Raw genomic sequence first — 20815 nt, forward strand, 5'->3', positions numbered from 1 at the left:
CAAAGTATTAAAGTTTAATTAGCTTTTAAAACCAATTTATGAACATTCGCTTTTTATTATTTTGTTTCTGTTTCTCTTTACAAAAAGACTGATATCAAGCAATACAGGTCCGCTGCCAAAAGTTGGAAAACTGAGACACCTGAAGCAGGGCAGTCAGTAAGCACCTGGAGCTTCTCGGAGCCAAGGCTGATTTGTGCTGTGCCTCTTTTTTTTGCAGGTGCAGAGAAAAGCTTTTCTATTATTTCCAATTATACATCTTATTCAGCACAGGAAGTAGTTTGTTCAGAGTTAAAAAGACCAAATGGGATTTGGAAAAAAAAAAAACCAGGAAACTTGTTTTCCTCTTACAGTTGATAAGTTAAAAATAAAAGTAGAGATGAGATTACAGGATTCAAAATTCTACAGTCATTGAAATCCAAGCTGAAAAATAACAGCAAGAGCAAAACATCCAATTCATTAATGGAAAACTAAGACAGCACTAAAGTCAGTTTTAGATGCAAAACATGCTGACTACAAGTAGCTCCATTTAATGAGAAAATCAATTAGTGCATTCTTGTTGAGTTCCAGTTTCCAAACATAGCTCAAGACAAATCGTTGTGTAAGAGCCCAATCCAGAACTGTTTCTTCCATTACATCACAGAGCAGGTGTGGAAGTTCAGTCTGAATAAATGCGTACAAGCAAACAGCTCATATACATGTATGGCGCAAATCTAGCTGTGAAATAACTATAAAATATTTCAAGTTCAGCATAGGTGTTTAAGTGCCAACACGTAATAATTACCAACCAAACAGAATTAAAATATTATCCCAAAGAATGCCTAAAATTATTAAACTTCAGATCCGTCCATCCATCTTGACATCACACACACAGCTCCGACTCCATCCTGATGATGACAGCGGTTCTCCTGGCTGCTGGTACATCCTCGGGATGTCTTCTCCAGCCCAGCACGAGGGGCCTGTTGAGAGCGAGGCGGCTCGAGCACAGTCCTGGTTTTTACCTTTTCCAACCATTCCAGTGCACGCTCGTGTCCAGCAGATTGAGAACCACCTGGCTGCATGCGTGGCACAGGGCTATTTCGACACCCAGATAGCTGAGGCTGTCAGGAGGTCCCCATGAGCTGCATGCAGATAACTCTTTTTTTTTCCTCTTTTCCCAAAGCTGGCAACCGAGCTTGTTTCTACCACTAAGTTAAAGAGGAGAAAGTGCTGATAAACATGGCTTGCAAAAGCAGAGTGCAATTATCATCAGCTTTTGAGTAAAGGAAGCTAAGAGCTTTTATCTGGGCAGTAACCCCAAAGCACGTCCCCAGGCACTCTGACATCCTTTTTGGAGCAGTCGCAGGTCATCTGTCCGCAGCACAAAGGATGTCCTGCAAAAGGCGAGCTGGGGTACGCTGTTCTCTCTCTCAGGACCCGGCCGCGATGCGCAGAACAGGCGGCTGGCGCCGCACCAGGACCGAGGGAGCATCCCACAGCTCGCCTGGAGGAACTATTTCAGGCATGTCACATTTTAACCACACATGGCAGCATCTCTGCACTCCGCAGAGAGGTCATCCCGGAGAATCACAAGCTCCATCCGAAGTCAGTCCAAAATAAGAAACAATTTTTCAAAACATCCCAGCTCCATGCAAGCTGAGAGTCTGGAACAGCGTGCTTCCTCGGCCTCTGGGCAAAAAATACACAATGTTTTCCATCGATGATCCTTAATTCACGAGGAAAGTAATACCAGACATGGGGAAGGTGCACGAAAAACAGGGTGTATGAATAAATGTAAATACAGAGGTGGAGGGGTGGAAAAATCAACGTTATGTGGTGCGGTGCCAGGTTGATGTTACAGTCAGGATAGGAATCAGAGGATATGAAACCGCAGCTGCTGCACCCTGATGCTGCACCCTGCCCCTGCAGCTCGGCAGCCCCCTGCAAAGGGGTTGTTATGGGACTACCTTCAGAACCAGGCACAGAAAACAGTTTCAAGGTTGAAGAAAACGTTTCCGTTGGCAGGCCCCTCTGCCTTGCCTTCACCCCACCCTCAAAGCAGGCCCCGTGCAGCCGCCCTCATGGCAGCTTTTTGCCCTGGGGTCTTCCTCTGTCCCCCCCGACGTGGCCAGGCCAGCTCATGCACTGACGGCAGGACTCGTCCCGGGGCAATTTCTTTTCCTCCCAGCTGCCCTGCTATCCTGCCAGCACTGACCTCCAGGAGCAAGCAGGGAAGCCGCATCCTCCTCACCCCCTGGTTGTTCTTTGATCAGCACTGACCTTCCTCACGTCGCTCTGAAACAACGCCAGCGCTGGAAGTGAGCTGGCGAGAGGGGCGGCGGGAAGAGGACTCAGTCTGTGCGTCCGTCGTTATCTTTTCACTGCACGTCAGCTCCGAGATAACATCAGGGTGAGTAAATTAGCAAAAACGCAAAACTAGAAAGAGCTCTATCGTAGGAGTGCCGGCTAACGCAAGTGTCTGAATCGGTGCTAAGATGCCTAGGAAAGGTGCAGCAGAGGAGCAAGCCTTGTGGCAAGCTCCCACTAGTCCCCTGCGCTTTTCTACATCTCCCTCCTACTGAAGAGATTTCAGAAAAGTGCCTGAATGAGCTCCCAGCTCCTCAGCAAGGAACATACCGCGGCCTTGTGATTAACGATTTTGCTAGGCATGACTGACCATTTAATTCTGCATTTTTCCCCGCTAAGACTGAGGATTTTGACTGGATGCAGCCACGCCTACCCCTCTGAGCTGGTGCTGTGCTCCCCTCTGATGGGCGAGTTTGTGAATGCCGTTTGGTTTACCTTTGGCAATGATGCAAGGATGGGGGGGCTCGTAGAGGGGAATTTAGGAAGTTTAGTTAATCTGACAGTTTCCTGTTACTATCAGAAAGCTGATGAAAAGGTGATAGTCTATACAAGATCACGGTCTGGCATTTCCTACACCACTTACTTCTTACACCAAGAGACTGAAAAGGCGGGGGTCGGGGAGAGAGAATAACTTCCCAAATCACTTGAATGAGTGCCTTAAAAATAAGAGTTTCAACTTGCTTGCACATTTGGTCTTCCTTCAGTTACAGCCAGGATATTTCTGTACCGTACCCATTCTCCTGTGAGAATAGGCAGCAAAACCAAGCACCCCATATTTATCCCTATCCAGTAGTTTCTGTAGTGGGAACTGAGGCAGGGCTGTGAAGCCGGGCTGAGGAGCGCCCCACATCCCCTTCCCCTCCACGTTCTTGCCCTCGAAACATCACGCAGAAAGGCCTGGGCCTGCCTCACTCGCAGGGCCGCCATTTGCCTTCCTCACAGGGCCGGCAGGGGCCCAGCGACCTCCGACGTCCATGCGATGTTCCTCACAGCCGAGGGGCCAGGGAGAGAGCAGCCAACAGCTGGGACTTGTCTCTTTTCTGACCCCTGGAAAGGGGAGCACACAGTCCTGTGCTTTGCAGTGTGAAAAATATATTTTCAACTGTTTTTCTTTGACTACAGACATAATCTTCCAGCCCAGGAATGAAACAACTCCATGGTGGGCAGCTCTGCAATGGGCCACCCGCAGATGTCAGTCAAATAACACTGAAAATAGAGAGGGTCGGACAGCAGGAGCAGATCCCGGGGCCGAGAAGCAGCCGGGCATGGCCCCTCGAGCCCACAGCGTACAAAAAGCAAAACCAGAGCCTGAAACGAGATCCAGGCTCCAGCGAAATGGACTATTTCCAAGTATTTGAAAAGCTTCAGACAGCTGTGGGAAGGAAGAAAACTCTCACAGGCTGTGACAAGGCAGAGCGAGAGAGGCACGAAAACAAGTTCCCCCGTGAAACAGAAAAGGCATTGAGGCTCTGGCAGCCCGCAGGGGACGGATGGTGCTGGCTGGGCAGGCGCTCACTGCTCAACAATGTTTGAGGAAAATCCTCCTTCAAGGTACCTGACAGGGCCAAGTCACCCAGGAGACTCCCAAGAAACGAACACGGCCACAGGAGGCGTTTTGGAGGCTCGGGAAAACACAGGACCCATCCCAGGGGACACCAGCAACAGCCGTCCTCTCGCCAGCGAGCAGCCAGCAAGCCCCAGCTCCCCGGAGCAGCGCCTGGCCTGCCTGAGGACGCTGATGTCCAGGCAGAAGGCGGCGTACGAATCCAGAGTCGCAAGGTAAAGGCTTTAAGAACTGCTTCGTACCGCATGCTGCTGCTGCGGGGGCTCCAGGTGCTGCTGCTGCCGTACCACCAGCAGCAGCGTCCAGGGCCAGCGTTACAGGACAGTTAGCAACCGCTTGGTAATTTCAGTCCATTTCTGTGTGACGTGCCTGGGAAACGTCAGAGCACATATAAGATTTTCAGCGGGGCTGTGCAGAGCTCTTGAAAAGCATCTGGTATATTGTGTATTTTTCCCTTCAGCCTTAATCCAATATTAAACGTTTCTCTAAAGAAAAACGTGCTGGGTTCTCAGCAGTGGTGGTGAGTAGTAGGTCATTATTCTTTACACATTTTAAACCATGAATTTAAAAATCTGAGGAAAGCATTCAGAAGTACTTTCCAGCTTTCTCAGATGAGAAATTGAATACAGATTTACCCATAGCTTGTTATCAAAATAACAACATGGCAGCATTTCCAGGCTCCACTTTCCAAATGTTGCTGTTTTTTCTGTCATGTAGGTAAAAGGAATGAACGTTTTAAATACAGCATCATTAGCTATAAATTACAGGTATAAATCATGCAAAATAACTATTTGATTAAAACATAATACACTTTAACGTGCATTTTTTCAACAGACAGCACGGAAGTTGTTTAATTTTCCATTACACTTTGCCTTGAACACTGAAAGAGAAAAAAATCCATTAAATCTTTAATTTCCTAAGGAGGCAGTCACCAATTTCTTCTTAGCAAACAAACCGTTCCTAGGTTGTTCACTTTTTTTTCTTAATTATCATTAAACTCCTCATTAAATTCTCCTTAAATTTTCCCTTGCAGTTCAAGCTGGTATCCTCAGTGTTTCCTAAAATAAGTTGCACTGCCATTTACTGTTAGACTACTGTAGTACTCCATAAGGAAATGATTTAAAAAAGCATCTCCCCCAAAATACTGCTTTGGCCATATGGTTATTTGTATTTACTCTAAATTAGGATAAGTAAGGTTAATTGCCCCCCCTTTTTTTAATATATATATATATAACACCATAAACTGGAAAAGCAAGCGCTAGTATCAAGTGCTGAACAGCAAATTCTGACAGAAAATAGGGTATGGATGGACCTGGGTGTTGAAGAGATGACACCAAGAGCCACATCAGACTAAGCATGCACACTTGGGGGCACGGCCACACCTGCATGTGCTGCAAAATGCTGCATGCTGAAACAGCACTGTGCCGCTGCGGCCTCCTCACCCCTCTTCCACCAAAATCACATCGCACAACCCAAGAATTTAAATGGGTGCATAGGGCTGAAGCTCCTTCTAATGCTGGGTAAAGACGTAATTTAACATTAGATTTCCCTCACAGAAGAAAATCTGCCAGTGAGAGCAACTTTGGTGCATTATCTCCTGAAAAAATCAGTATAAAAATGCCATCCTTCTTACACAGGTTAACAAGGGGCATGTAACAGCCCGCTTAGGGGCTGCTAATATTTGTATTTATAGGAACATATGTTTAAAAAATTAAAAGCTACAGTTTCATTAAGGGGAAAAAACGTAATTTATAATGTCCGTCTTTCAAACAGCCTGGAGCAGCGGAACAGAGAGCTGCAGTCGGAGATTAAGGACATGCATTCGAAACTGGGACAGCAGCGCAAGCAGCACAGCCTCGTGGAGATGAAAATGAGGAACGCAGAGAGAGCAAAGGAGGATGCAGAGAGAAGAAACGAAATGCTTCAAAAAGAAATGGAAGAGTTTTTTGAAACCTTTGGGGAAATTAACAAATGGAAATAAACAGGGACTTGTTCAGTTTGAACTTGAGCTCTCTCTGTAGGAGAGAGAAAGCCATATTCTGATCTCAGAAATTAAGAATCTCAGCAGTAAAAACTGGGCTGTTAATTACAAAGCAAGCAGTGATACAAACCTGTGGGCACGCCTTAACTCCACAAACTCTCTGCAGTGCCCTGCTAACACTAAGGATGCTCTCTTTTACCCCTGGAGAAACCTTTCAGACATACTTTGCATTACCCATTCCCAGATCAGCCTACACAGCACAATGGGAAAGCTCCCCGGTATTTTCGGGTTCGCTTGTACTAATGCACCAAGTGGCTGACTTTTTTAATTTCCGGATGTTGTGCTTGCTGGGAGTGTTTTATTAGCCACCTTAGAAGTCACACAGGTGTTAAATGGGCTTTAGGGGTGCTGAGTTTATACCTGCATCCTTAAGTCAGCTGTTTTATTTGGAGACAAATTTGGAGAAATAATGAGACCAAACGTCTCCCCGCAGCCCGCAACAGCACTGCCATGTGGCCCTGTGGCTGGGATCCAGAACTCCAGGGTAAGTCCTGTTATCTCCCTGAAGGAATTTCCGTCCATGGAGGAAGAGGTATCTTGGGCAGCCAAGAGAGTCTCTCCCTGCAAGACTCCCATAAACACATTAGTCTTAAGACTGTTCCTGGTAGACTCCTTCACTCATCTTTGCAGAGCTACCTCTATACACACCATAAACACATTACCTATTTTAATACTAGAGTTTTAATAACTATAGTTTTAATACTTCTTAAAAATAGTTTTAATACTATAGTTTTAATAACTATATTAATACTTCCCCAGTTACATCAGACAGCTTTACAAAGTGACCAAGAAACCTTACCAGTGTCTTCACGAGAATACTTACCCCTTCAAAAAAATACAACGGAATGATTTTTTTTCCAATTTAGCTGTACATCTGCATTGTTCAGTCAGAACAAGATGAAACAACATTGTTAGAGCATTAGGTGAAAAGCAAATTATTTCAAAGTCCATATATATGTACAAATATACACACCCCGTACGGCCAGTAGCTTATCTGCAACTTACAGGCAAGTCTGAAAAACCAATTATGATACTGTTTAAACACAAGGATGTGAATATAGATCTGTCAGTATTACCCAGAAAGGTTCTGCAATTTTGGAAAACAAATTTCAAAATACACTTTTTACTTGGCAGTAAAACCAAGTGCTGTTAACATGTCCAAATGTTACAGCTGATCAGGAGAAAGCAGCTCCAAACAGTGTCTTAAGCTGATATTAATTTACTTTTCATACTCATACTTACTTTTTGGTTAACCGAAAACTGAAGTGTAAATGAAACATCATGTTTTATAAAACTAAGAACATATTCTTTCAGTTATATAAAACATTCCACTTCAACACAAGAAGAATCAAGAAAGAACACACAGCTGTAGTAAATAAAACAAACTGCTCAAATTGTTTAAGTATACATATTTATTTGTAATTTTACAGTGGCTTTAGTACTGTTTTATGATAAGTTTTTTGGAGAAAAAAGCATCAGAACAAGGCTTTAACTAGCACTTCAGAACTAGTTATTGACAGCTTTCCTTATGAAATTCTAGTTTCCTTAAAAAAAAAATCAATCCAAAAAAACAAGGAAGCATGACTGCTGTCCACGAAACAAAAAAAATACTGTCTAGTCATCCTGAAAACAAAGTCCAGCATCAGACAAAATAGCCACTGCATTGAAGGGAACATGTTCCTATTGCACAAGCTTAAAGAATGAGATATGACAATCAAAGCCTAATTTCATACGCAGAAGAGGCCACATGTATCTATATAATTAGACTTCAAAGCACATCTTTCTTCTGAAATAATATACCATATCATAACTAATATTAAGGCCATAAAATCAGAACACGGTAACAAGTGATAGGGCTTGATGCTACTTTTTGTGACATTTGGTAAACAGAAGGTGGAAAAGAGGGCCAAAACAAGACATACAAAGCATTTCATAGGGAGTTAAAGGCATTTCAAAAAAGTTCTCAAAGAACTGAAGTGGGAGGGAGGGTGGTTATTTTAAGTGATCAGGAAAAATTGGATTTCAATACAAATAACTCAAGGAGCCCATTATACTCTTTAATAGCATGTGTTCTGGAGCAAACTACATAATATATTCTCTGGATTTAACATTTGCATTTGTACAAAACAGTTCATTAATTCCATTTGTTATTCTCTCTTTAAAATAGATGAAAATTCTTATAATCTTTATAAGTTATCTTAATGACCAGATAAGGCTTCACTGTACTGGGTTAACTAAATACAAGTATCTCTGATTTGCCCTTATTTAGGTATCTTAATTACACTAAACTAAAACCACCTGTGGGACCCAGCATGTCATGCAATTTAAAGAAAGGGACTGTAGTTATGCATTGCTAACTTCTCTAACCATGTTCATTTTATTAGTGTATAAATCACCTGAAATCAATAGCTCCAAAGAAGCAGTAACTGGAATTTTACATACTTTACTTTTGGAAAAATCGGGAATCTGACGAACCTAAAAATGTACATGAGTAGTTTTATAAAGTTTGGTTTGCCACAATTTAAGAAAATATAGGTATCAAAAACAGACAAATACATTGCTAACCATCTGTTACATTTTCTTTTAAAAAATTAGCACCAATTTAAGCATCTGAATTCATAGAAAAGCTAGTGACACACGTGGTTTTTCAAAAAAGTTTTTCCCAGTAGAAGACAATACAATAGCACATGTTCATGGGTGTTAAACTAGCTTTGCTATCGTTAACAAACATGACTACTGTTTCAGGTAGTGGACATAAAATGTGGTTCTTACGTGACTGCTTTCTTCTCTGCTTTCGTTATCCTAAGAAACCATGGAGTGCTGAACTAAAGACCCAGCCTGGGAAACGAACTCACGTACTTAAACAAGTACGCCATAGGAGGCACTAAACTTTCAGACTAGTATTTTACAGACGCTGTCTTCCTACGGTATCCTCATAGTATCTGTAACGGTGGAGTCCCAGTGTAAGCAGATGTTCTGGCCTCACCACAGCACGTACATCTAGCCTAATGTTAATAAAAGATAGCTAGCTGATCTTGCTACATGACAGACTTCTGCGTTTCTTTATATCATAGATGCCTAAGTAGTCACACTGCTATTCAAGTCACCCTACAGGCGTTTAAGTAGGGGATGCTTCTCAAATGATCTCGTACTGTGTGTTAAATTTCAGTTAAATTTTAAATTTCAGAATCTCAAAGTTCACATCTCTCAAAGAAGGTTTATGTTTAAAGGAAAATGCTGATCAAAGCTATCAGATCAAAAGACTGCAACCAAATTTGAATACATCTGATCTTTTGTCATTCCTTTTAACACCATATACTGGTTGTATTCAGAAGAATCCTAAAGTGCTTCAAACCCAGCAATTAATAAAGTTGATTTCTGTTGTGCAAAACTGCAAGCACCTTTTCAAAAAATAAGCAGCAACATCAAGGAATAAGAACTTAAATATTTAAATGTTTTTTGTTCTTTGTTTTTTTAAATTATTGGACCAAAATAACTTGTCATATTTTCAGTAACAAATTGTAGAAGACTATTTTATTATTTTAATTTTATACTGGACTTCTTATACATATATTTCTTTGAAATAGCGGACCCAGGTAAATTTATATCAACAAAGCAAGGCTATAGGATTGAAATCCAACAAATAAAATTTTAGCTACAAAAAGTCATTTAATAAAACACAAACAGAAGTGATGATCTTCTCTTCACCTTCCTCCAACACTAATATGAGAAAAGATGGCTTACTTAAAACATTAGTTTAGCTCCAGACGTTTTAGCATGCAGTGGGCAAAAAATAAAACTGATTTGATAAGTTGTGTAATAAGCTTTTAGAACATCACTAATTACTCATGTAATAGACAATCTAAGATATATGGAAAATAATGAGGCAGAATACATTTTTGTCATACTTCATGTTGAAAAAAAATCAAAGACACTGTGGAAAAGCAAAGAAGTTACTAGATTCATTTATAGGAACTTAAGTCCAAATTCTGCATCTGGGTGCACGTGTCCCTGGATCAAAACCAGTTTTGAGCAGGAATTACACAATACACATCCCAGGAAAGAATTTGGTTCCCAGTATACAGTATCACTAAGTTTAGCATCAAGCCCTGATAGAATCCATATGACGTATGTAGAATATACAGACAAAGGCTGGTCAGCATTTACCCCTCACCACACTAAGTACTTCCATTTCAAGACTCACAATTCAAATGAAACGCTCCACACAAACTGTATTGCTGCAAGACTGAACCTGTATTTAAAAACAGCATTATGCTCAGTAAAGATTTGTCTGCACTTCAGCATCTGAACTTCCAGTACACACCAAACGGGAGGATTGCACTTCTGCCAAAAAAGGCTCATTTACCCAGTTCTTGGAGGCTCAGTGTGTAAGCTTTTTGAATGTCTGAATCCTATTTCATTTGCAAAATTATAATTTTAAGCCAAATACAATCTAAAAAGGAAACCGATTCAGCATTATGATTTAGAAATTGAGGTCTTTCCTTTAGGAAAGAAAAATAAAACACATGGAATTACTTCCCCCACACACACTTAGTTTATAATAAACATATGTGCACTCTGTTAGGACTTTAAAAGACAAAAAACAATAGCCCTCTAGTCCCTAACAGTCTTAACAACCAACCAGTTAATTCTGAGTTAAGGTTCAGTTTAATTTTCATTATTTTGACAAGGAAATGCAAACCGTTACCAGAAACAAGATAAAGCTTCACAGGCTGTTTGCAAACACTAGTTTCCAGTCGGACTTGTTTGTATAGTAAAATCTGTGCAGACAAAACCTTAATTTTGACATTCATTACTCGTGTTTTTGTCATTTTCCATTAAATAAAATGAAGCTTGTCATATCACACTGTTTCCTCAAAGCACACTTACAGGCTACTTATCCAGATTTCAAAAAGCCAGGTTTCTCTAAGAGTGGTGGTTTTCTGTTTGGTTGCTGTTTTTTTTTTATTGGATTTTGGTTTTTTTGAGGAAAAACAATATGAGCACAGAACATTTTAAAACATACTCCATTTCTGCAATGCCATTCAGCTACTCAGTGTTCATATATCTAACAATGTTTCTGGTAAATAATCTGATTGATAGCCATAGATCCCTCGTTTTTGTTGTTTTTCAGGTGAGCAGTTAAGCTTACAGATTGCATCTATGTTGACTGCCACTTCTTTTTAGTCATTTTATAAATTGTTTATGCATACTGCAGTAGTGTTAACACAAAGTCTCTCATACAGAAAAGTAACATTCATGTTTACAAAACTGAGCAGGTTTCTAATATATATGTATACACACTCACATATTCTTAGTCTTTAAATACATATAAATATTTATAAAAGCCAAAGTGCAAAAAAATGGTCAACTGTATCACTTTACATACATGATTTTAGCATTAGGAATAAAAGTGATTATATTGCACACCAAACTTTCTAAACTTTTAAACCCCTGTCAAGATACATGTGCATTTTACTTTCCATCAATGATGAGGTTCTCACAGCATCAACAACCATTTCACAGATGTGGCACTGAACTTAATCTGCAGTCAGGAATACAACTAATATGTGTAAAGTCTGCATGCAGTGCATTTATAGTCTATATGTGCACACTGAAACAGCATGGGAGCTTTAGCATGCATCTATTCTGCATGCGTTTTGCTGAATATAATCTGCCTTCTCTGAGAACTGGATGTTTATTCAGGTTATTAGCAGTTTGTTTTTAACTTATGCGGGAATCAAAATCCACAATATTCACACTTTTCATTTCATGCGTGTTTTGAAGGCAGTTAACATTTTGGTAAAATTTAAAAGCTTCAACGTATGACACAGCAAGAAGCCATTAAAAACATACGGTATGAAATGGCTTTTCCTACAAACAATAAGATTTACAAGGAAAGTCAAGCTCAGGGCTTATTTTGTTCAAAGGTTACATATTTGATATAACAGCATATATTAGAAGGTCAGATAACAGTTCAAATCCTGGGGATATGGCAGTTCTGTGTTTAAAAACCAAACACACACACACACACACACACACAACATTAAAAGACGATTTGAATCACAGAGTAATTTGGGTTGGGAGAGACCTGGAGGCCATCTGGTCCAACCAGCCCAGCACTGAGCAGCCCAAGTCCAATATGAAAAACTCAACTCTGAGAATATCCAAAAGACGTGAAGAGTATTTGTTGCATTAAATCTTCTGAAGTAATAAATGTTAAGATGATGAATGTAGAGTACAGTGCAACTTCACTTGAAAAAGCTAAAAATCAATCTTGAAAAATGAAATCCAGTAGTTGACTTCCATGGTGAATCAAGAATATAAAAATATTCAGTGATAATTAAAAACAGGTCTAGAGTAAAGCAGAAAAAGATATAGCCAATTACCATGCAGGTAGATTTGACAAATTTGCTTCGCAGTAGATTTAAAACTGCTAGACACCTTAGTCCCTCACGTCCATATAAAGAAAAAAGCTTTTTCAAAGAAGTGTAATGTGAAATATATAAACTGCTATATACTGCTACATTCAGAGACTTAAGAAAAAGTCTTCTAAAAAAGTAGGCAGAAATTTTGCATGGCCAATCTGAGATTGTTTGTAGGATACTATTTTTAAAGAGAATGCTAATGCTATTGTCAGAAAAGTCACCTCTTTATAAAGTACTATCAGCTTAACACCACTATGTAATTGATAACTTTTGAATATATTACTATGGACAATCAACAAAGCATAGTTAGCTTTTGCAATCAAACCATTAGTTTTCTTTTTCGTTTCACTCCATAGTGGCTGCATCTTTCGGTAGGCTAAAAAGGAAGGGGGGGAGGATTACAAGTAGTCCAAAATCAGTAATATTACTTTTGGAAAGGTGTCTTTAATAGTTTTAACTGGCACAAATAACAAGGATTAAAAAGAAAAGAAGAAAAAAAAACAATAGCAACCTGTACTGTATTGCTATATGGTAAAAGGTATTTTAGATTTATTTTTTTCCAGTAACAAAAACAGAATAAAAATGTACCATCAGTATCCAAAGAAACTAAGGCATCCATAGGTTTAAAACAAAACAACAACAAAAAAAAGCCCTCAATATCCTACAATTAAATAAAACTTTTTTTTTTTTTTAATAAAAAGTTCATAATTCCAGATGAAAATTCTGAAGTTAACATCTTCAGTACTTCATTGAATTTTCCTTTTCTGGGACAGTGAAATATTTTTGCTACACCAAATTAAGCTATTTAAAAACACATGGATACAATTTAACAAAAACAATTTTGGCATAAAGTTACTGCTTTTCAAATCTTAAGGTCAGAAACAAGGGACACTTGTCTTTTACAAGAACGTACTAGACATGTCAGTTACGCAGTGGCTAGCTGCACAAGTATATTTTGTAAGTGCTCTTTTTAATTCAAGTCAGCAGTATCTGAATCAACAGCTAAATACAATGCCTTTAGGAAAGTGGTGTTTTACCTCATCTTGGACATCTATTACTATTATAGTTATATAGTTTAATCATACACACATGCACACCTAAGATCCTTTAGCAAAATTTTACACACCTGTGCACTCTAAAGTGAATGCGCACAAATTCACAAGTGTGTAGCATCTGGTAATTTAAGCCCTACTCTACTGCAAACATTTGCTAAGAATTCAACATACTGTGCAGGCAGTGTTTGTATTATACGATTCTGAAAACTGCATTGACAAGCCTGTATTGAAACAGCAAATAAGCTCCTCTCCTCTGACACAGAAAATATATATGTATTAAATATATTAATTTTTCCTCTCCAGTAGGAAATCGAGAGGTTTTCCTAATTTGGGAATAGAACTAAATTCAATTAAGTAAATACTTAAACTTAATTGTCAAGTGACTTAAAGCTAATACATTTGTTTCCTTAATTACTCTCTAGATAGAATGGACCCATTAAAAAATGGAAAACATCTTTGCAGCTCTTTTTTAGGCCACTTAGGCTGCAAGTCTCTCCAATTCACCTGTCCTTTTATTAGAGTTTGCGCTGAATGAAAAGCGCAGATATAATTTCCTTTTCTGTTTGTTTTTGTTAAAGGACCAGTATTGCAAGACAGAATGTACAGAACAATTTAGCACTCTCCCCTCTTTTAACAGGCACAACTTCACAGAGAAGTCACTCATCCTTAAGATTGAACTAAGCCACTGTGTATCTTCCATCCGCTTCAGTTTAAATAACTGAAAAGAACGTCAGAGACATATTCACTGGTGAAATATGAAGGGATGGCTACATTCTTTAAACTTCACAATTTTCTCTTCTACAAGAAGATAGACAGTATTATTAGGAAGTGAAGATAGAAAGGGCTCAATAAAAAAGTGCTATATGTAAAAATAACTGCCCTTTAAATATAGTACTGAGTGCTCAATATGTGAGTTAAGACTTACACACAACACTCCAGTAGTTAAATAAAGCAAACTGCCATAGTCACACGTTAAAACAAACTTCATAGACACTATACATTCAAAAAACCTACTAATGAGCAATACTGTACTAAAATGTAAACAACCATCGATGTCACAAAAGCCTGCCAGTTGGTACTGAAGATTCATGAACCCATTTAAGAGAAGTTATTGGTTAAAAGTCTATTATAACTGCTCACCTGAAATAGGCTGAAACAAAAGAAAAGCCTATTATAGTGTCTAAATTTAATTTTTTTGTTGTTCCTTAGACATTGATTTACTTTAAGTTCTACAACATTAAGCAGGCAGTTTCATAACAACTGAGTAAAAATAAAAACAGGCATTACTTTAGTAGAACATGCAGAACATGGAGTTTTTCTAGTTTTGTTCCATTAACTTACAAGCAATTCAGGCCCAATGGAAGCGAGAGTTCTTTTTCCAGAGTTAAGTCTGCAATCCTGGCTGATCATCGGCATCCTTCAAGGGGTCCTGTCAAGGCATCGAGGCTGCTGTCTGTATCTGAAGCCAATGTTTGCTCTGTTGACATGGATGAAATGTCATTGATAGATGATGACTGGGAAGGACTGGTGTTGCTATTCACTGCTGCATCTGTGCTAAGTAAACCAAACATAATAACATCTGAGGCAAGACAATATTGCAAGTACAAATAATCCCACTTCTAGGCTCTGAGCATCATTTTCCCTAGCGAAATTCTTAGAAAATAACAAATCAATAAACAGTAGAAAAGCAAGCACTAAGTTTCCTAACATGCAAAACCTGAAGTGAATACCTAGGAGGGAAAAAAAAAAAAGAGACAACATAAGATTTTGTTCCCTAGTGGCACAAATATCAAGAAATCTAGATATAGTTAATAAGAGAGAGTACAACTCCAATTACTGAACCAAGAGAACAGCAGCAATTGTTTCTTTTGATGCTTAAGACTTGTGCGGAGTGTGTTGAACACCCAGACGTTTTCCTACAACTTATTTCATAAAAATGAAATACGACTGTACATGGATCTCCGAAGTCTGATCAGAATCCTTGTCTTTAAGAACAGAATTTTTGCCTACCTGGAGTAAGTAGGATTTTTTCACTCCTCTAGTCCACCAGATCAGCCCTACGCAGCATAGTTATAGAAGAGCTACTGAAACAATGACTAACCTGAGGGCTGATCTTTTACCACACCATTCTTGCTCCTTTCTTCCCAATCCATTACTTCTTTGTATATTAACTCTAATGAGAGGAAGGTGGGAGGAATGAGAGAAGAGAGAAAAAACACTGTAAGATCAGAGGATTTATATACAATTTATAAATGCATAAAGGTACAATTAAATGGTTATGGGTCAGTCTAAGTACAACTGTAAGGGCCTTTTATTTTTTTTAAAGGCCTATTAACGTAATTAGAGAATCCTACATATATTCTTTATGTATCACAGAAAGACACTAAGCATGTGCCAAAATCAACATTTTACAAACAGAATAGCTAAGTCATCCCACCTCAAAATATTACATAGATACCTACAATGCACTAATATTAATTGCAAATAAATGCATAAATAAATCAAATTTGTATTTAAAATATCATGCAGATAATCCCCCGTGGAAATTTTAGTTTGACATCAACAAACGTCTGTTCTTGAAGAACATGACATGTTCTTGGTGTCCCATAAGGTACACCAAGTTATACCTTCACTTAACACAGTGTGCATATCCACAGGCATAATGAAACCAGGAGTAACAACATTTAAATAGATTAAGACCCCTCTAATTCTGAGTAATAACCAAATGGATTCCGTTTGTTTCTCTTTCAGAAAGCATTTTCTATCAAGGAAAAAACAATCATTGGGATTACAAACACTTCACAACAAAATATTCAAGGGAAAGGAAGAAGAAAATGAAAACTGACATTTTGGTGAACAGACTGCAGAATGTTACATGTATATGTACATACATGCATATATATTCATTCCAAAAATAGTACATTTTTCCATTGATTTCTTTTCATACTGGCGTAAGTAGTACTGCATATTTTGAATAGCGGGTTCCAGTTACACAATCCAACACACATGTACTGTGAGCTGTCATTAATAACCTAAGTTATTACAGTAAATTTCATCGGTCAGGCTCGCTTTTTTACCTTTCCATTCTTCAATTGCATGTTCTCTTTCTTCCAATTGTGCATCATAGATTTGGGGTGGAGGCTACAAAGAAAAGAAAGTGTGTAATTTACCTATTACATATGGCCAACACAATCAATTATAGCAAGAAAACTAAAAACCATCTTCTTAGACATTTGTTACCTTTCTCTTTGGCAGTCTATCCCCTATATCTCAAAATTACATTCATTTTGTATCTCCAGAATTTAAGTCCTACCTCCCACTGAAATGCTGTTTAAAAGCATCAATTAGAAATTAAACTTTTCATAAGGCTTGATGGGGCTCTGAGAAAGCCCACTATTCAAAATGCACTAGCTTGCCACCATGTAGGCAACTCTTTCCATAAAGGGAACTATTATATCAATTCCACTTCAGGTGGTTCGTTGATCTGAATGCTTTACATGCAACTTTCACTAGTTAAAATATGAGTTCAAAGTATGTTCTCGACTCAAACTAAAGATATTCTTTAAAATTATTAAACTGGTATCTTAAAATTTATTTTCAATGCAAACTTACAGCTTCTGCTTCAGCTGGGTCATACCAGACAGTAATATAAGGATGACGTAAGGCTTCATCTACAGAAATTCTCTTGTCTGGATCTACTACAAGCATTTTTGATAATAAATCTCTAGCTTGGCTGGCTAAAAAGTAAAAAATAAAAAAAAAAAAAACAGATAAAAGAGCTGTAGATTTTTAACACATGACAAAATACGTACTGGGAACAGAAAACACAAACAGATTTCTTAATCATCTAAGCCTTTTAACAAGTTCCATTTGTTGGTGACATGAGAATACTTAACTTTTAATCCTGTGGGGGTTAAATAGGTCTCACTGAGCACTGCCTATTCTTTTTTTTATTTTTTTTTTTTTTTTTTTAAGTACTAAAGCTCCACATTTTGCTAAATACACAGAAACATTAACCTGCACTATCAGAACAGGCTCAGAGATGCAAGCTTTCTTATACTGGTACAGATTTCTTTCAAAATGAGGCCACAATCCTCTAGTGTAAACGTGATTCTACTGTAATCCAAAGCATAAACCCTGCATCTGACATCAACCAAACTCAGTTTTGAACAGTCATGTTGGTGCACGGGTCACAGGTTTTGTCATTAACTATTGAACTTAAAATACATTTGTAAATGCACAGTAAGTTGCTATTCATTGTTGCAGAGTCACTGTATTGACATTTTTTTTTAAATGAATGATCATTGTAATACTATAAAATACGCTACAAGTTATTTTGCATAAAAACTTATTTGTCTGTCCATAGACTAAGATAATAGGTGTATATATATTTATTACACATGTTGCAGACATTTTAAATTAAAATCTCGAAAAGGAGAAAAAAGTTTGCCTTACTTTTTAACTTGTCACGATCAGATTCTGATGGAAATATCCAGTCTGGGAAGAGCTCTTCAAATTTAATACCAGGATATTTGGGCCTGTTTTCTACATAATTCCGCACTGTAGGCTGTAGTTTCTTCATGAAGTCTGCTGAAGGTGTTCCTAATTGTTCAATAACTTTATTCCACTGATCAATATCTGCACCATATCTTTAGGAAAATCAGCTGAAGAATTTGAAGTCTGCACTACACAGAAATATCATTTACAGAAATCTGAAAAGTTGAAAACTTGAACAAATGACAAAAAATAAGAACTTCATTCTAAGACCAATAACATTCTGAACTGCCATGCAAAAAGCTACATTGACAAAAATCTAAAATTTAGGGCTTTGTAAGACAGACTAGAAATGCTGCACAATGTATTATTCTTCAATATCTTTTGCTAATTAATAGCTATTGGCCAGTTTTGAAAACAGTCAAGTCAAAAAGAAGCTTCACTTGGTAATTATACCCATAACAAAACAACTACAGGGACAGAAAAGAAAAGCTGCTGTTGAATCTTCCGAAGTACACAATATTATCACATGGAAGATTTTTGAAAGTAAGGAAATACATGTTTTTTAAAAAGCCCAAAGCAAAAATACATCACATTCTTCAAAGTAAGGAATTCTGTGCCTATGTCATGAGGAAATTAGGCTTCACGTTGTGGGAGTTTCTTTGTTTGCTTTTGTTCATTTGGTTGCTTTTTATTTTCAACTTTGGAAGTTCAAAAGGGTTCTAAAAAGTGAATCCAGATTTCTGTATGTTTTTAAATAATTAAACCAAACGAACCTCCTAATCAAAGACTACTGTTTTTAAATGCAGATTCTACATATTTCTTAGGAATTGGATTTACATACTACCAATTGAAAACATGCCTCAAATTACTTTTGGACTGCCCTTCTTTCATCTAAAGGTATTTTCCCTAGACTTGGTGAAACATGCTACAGATACACTGAAGCCTTCCCTGAGCGAGCCAAGTCAGGACAAAACTCTTTCACACTGAGAAGACATACTGTGTTAATTCTGTACAAGTATGTAAGAGACATAAGTACCAGCAATACTAATACAGTAAGTTTACTCAGACCTATACTTTACATTTTTCTGATCAAAAGAATGTGCAATTCCAGCAGAGTCTAACCATCGACCTTTATATATAAATTCATTATCTATCATTTCAACCTATCCATCCTCATACATATTTTCTACCAAAATATGTTACCTGCACTTAGAATTATTTATAAAACACTGAAGCGCTTTCATTTCAGTTAGTGCACCAGAAATACAACTAGAAATATATGCATAGTCACTGCTTCATGCTAAAACTTCAGATGCAAAGATTGAAAATTTTATTTGCTTTCTCAATACATTCCAATGGAAAAACAATATTAAAATAAAAATTCAAGTCAGTATTGACTCTCATGCTAAAACAAAGCACGTACAAGGCAAGTTTTGACATACACCAGGAAATTTTGTTTTGAGTTAGAAAACTAATTTCTGCAAGAACTCCACCAATCCAGTTTCAAGAAGGTTTTTTTCTGAGTAACAGTAGTCTGGTTAGCCAGCTAACCAAATTAAAGTCCACTCCATTGTGGTTTCAGGGTGGGGGTATGGACAATGATGACTAAATACCCTACTTCAGTAATAAAAACGTGGAAAAAAATGGAAAAAAAATCCCCAACATAGAGTTGGACGTTAAATAAGCTATGCCGATTGTTAGAAACCCATCAGGGAGAAAACCTTAATTTCACTGTAAAGCATGCAGAGCATCCTACAAATAACCTTGCAACCTGCAGACAGAAGTCCCCTCCTGGTCAAGTAAGTAACCTCAAGGTCAAAAGTAACCCATGACACTTTAGTCCATACCAAGTGTGCCTGCCTACTTTGTCAGTCTGGAAAAAGAGAAGTTGAAAACAGAGCCCTTATTAAAATTATAATAAAGCACAATTTTCCCCCAAGAAATCATGACTATGACCTCATGCTTTTTCCATCAGTCAGGCAGTTTCTTTCACCACCTGGGTAGCAAGAGCATTAAAAACATTCTCTGCTGCTGCTGCTATGCTTTCCATCATTTCATCTCTGGTATCTACGTTCCATAGTTTTTCTACATTTTCTATCTCCAGTGCAATAGCAACTGCCAGCCACTCGGGCCAGTCTATACTCTCAGCACCCGTCAGGAGCAGGCTCAGCCCATCCATCGCTCTGAAAACGTGGAGCATCTCAGCCCAACCAGGGCACTGCTGCAATTCCCTGAGCAACCCCTGTCAGGGTACAAACTACTGGATCTAAGAGCAGGTTCTCCTAAAGATAGTCAAGGGCACATCATTAGGCAAGGTACTGAAACTGGCCCTGCTCTAAATACCCAAATACTACGACGTTTCAAAACTTAAGTCAAAAAACGTTTTGTAAAAGGGAAAATTTCACGGCCATGCACACTAGCATCCCCCATAAACCACACAGTCAAAACAGTCTTGCAGCTGCAGCTAAACAAAAATGACAATCTGAAACTTTTCCAGACTGATAGCTGCTTAAGTCAACAACATGAATAGCTGTCAGTATTTCACATTAAAAGGAACAGAAAGTCTTATCAGAAGAAAAAATACTCTAAGCTCAGCTATGCATTGTGGTAAGATAGAAGGGGAGACTCCTTGAAATATAGACTGGTGGAGCTTCAGAGAACCAGATGATAATTCGCATATTCAAAAATACGGACAAAATTTCCTTCATTTATCATGAATGAATCAAAATAGCCCATGCTGACATGCAGGTGAAAGACATATAACATACATGAAGAATTGTGTTAGGTTGGTCTGAAGGCTTTGAAAGGTAAAACAATAAATATAGAACGAAAGAAAGGTGGAAAACAGACTTATTTAACAATTAATCATTTACGCTACTAAATAATG

General features: G+C 38.2%; 1 protein-coding gene and 2 long non-coding RNA genes across 8 annotated transcripts in view; 1 reads left to right on the forward strand and 2 right to left on the reverse strand.

Moving 5' to 3' along the window:
- On the reverse strand, window positions 1-5106 carry LOC308177576. Its single transcript, XR_013939263.1, has 2 exons — window positions 4150-5106; window positions 1-2368 (listed from the first exon to the last, which is right to left on the reverse strand). It is a non-coding gene; the product is annotated as an uncharacterized lncRNA (long non-coding RNA).
- Window positions 2260-9155, forward strand: LOC308177575. 2 transcript variants are annotated; one of them, XR_013939261.1, is made up of 3 exons: window positions 2260-2386; window positions 3466-4122; window positions 5681-9155. It is a non-coding gene; the product is annotated as an uncharacterized lncRNA (long non-coding RNA). The 2 variants fall into 2 exon arrangements; XR_013939262.1 differs by having other exon boundaries at window positions 2349-4122.
- MAPK9 (mitogen-activated protein kinase 9) overlaps window positions 7346-20815 on the reverse strand; it is a 27835-nt gene continuing 14365 nt past the window's right edge. For 4 of the 5 annotated variants that reach the window (XM_080555068.1, XM_080555069.1, XM_080555070.1 and 1 more), the window contains exons 8-12: window positions 17887-18069; window positions 17044-17168; window positions 16509-16572; window positions 15533-15604; window positions 7346-14980 (exon numbers count right to left, since the gene is read on the reverse strand). In XM_080555068.1, the coding sequence (XP_080411194.1) occupies window positions 14838-14980; window positions 15533-15604; window positions 16509-16572; window positions 17044-17168; window positions 17887-18069 (587 nt within the window). In that variant the 3' untranslated portion in view covers window positions 7346-14837. Of the gene's footprint in view, window positions 14986-15532; window positions 15605-16508; window positions 16573-17043; window positions 17169-17886; window positions 18070-20815 lie in introns of all 5 variants that reach the window. The other variant, XM_080555071.1, reaches the window with a different exon arrangement.

Source organism: Anser brachyrhynchus (genome assembly GCF_964034855.1).
Source record: "Anser brachyrhynchus genome assembly, chromosome: 14".
Lineage (NCBI taxonomy): Eukaryota > Metazoa > Chordata > Aves > Anseriformes > Anatidae > Anser > Anser brachyrhynchus.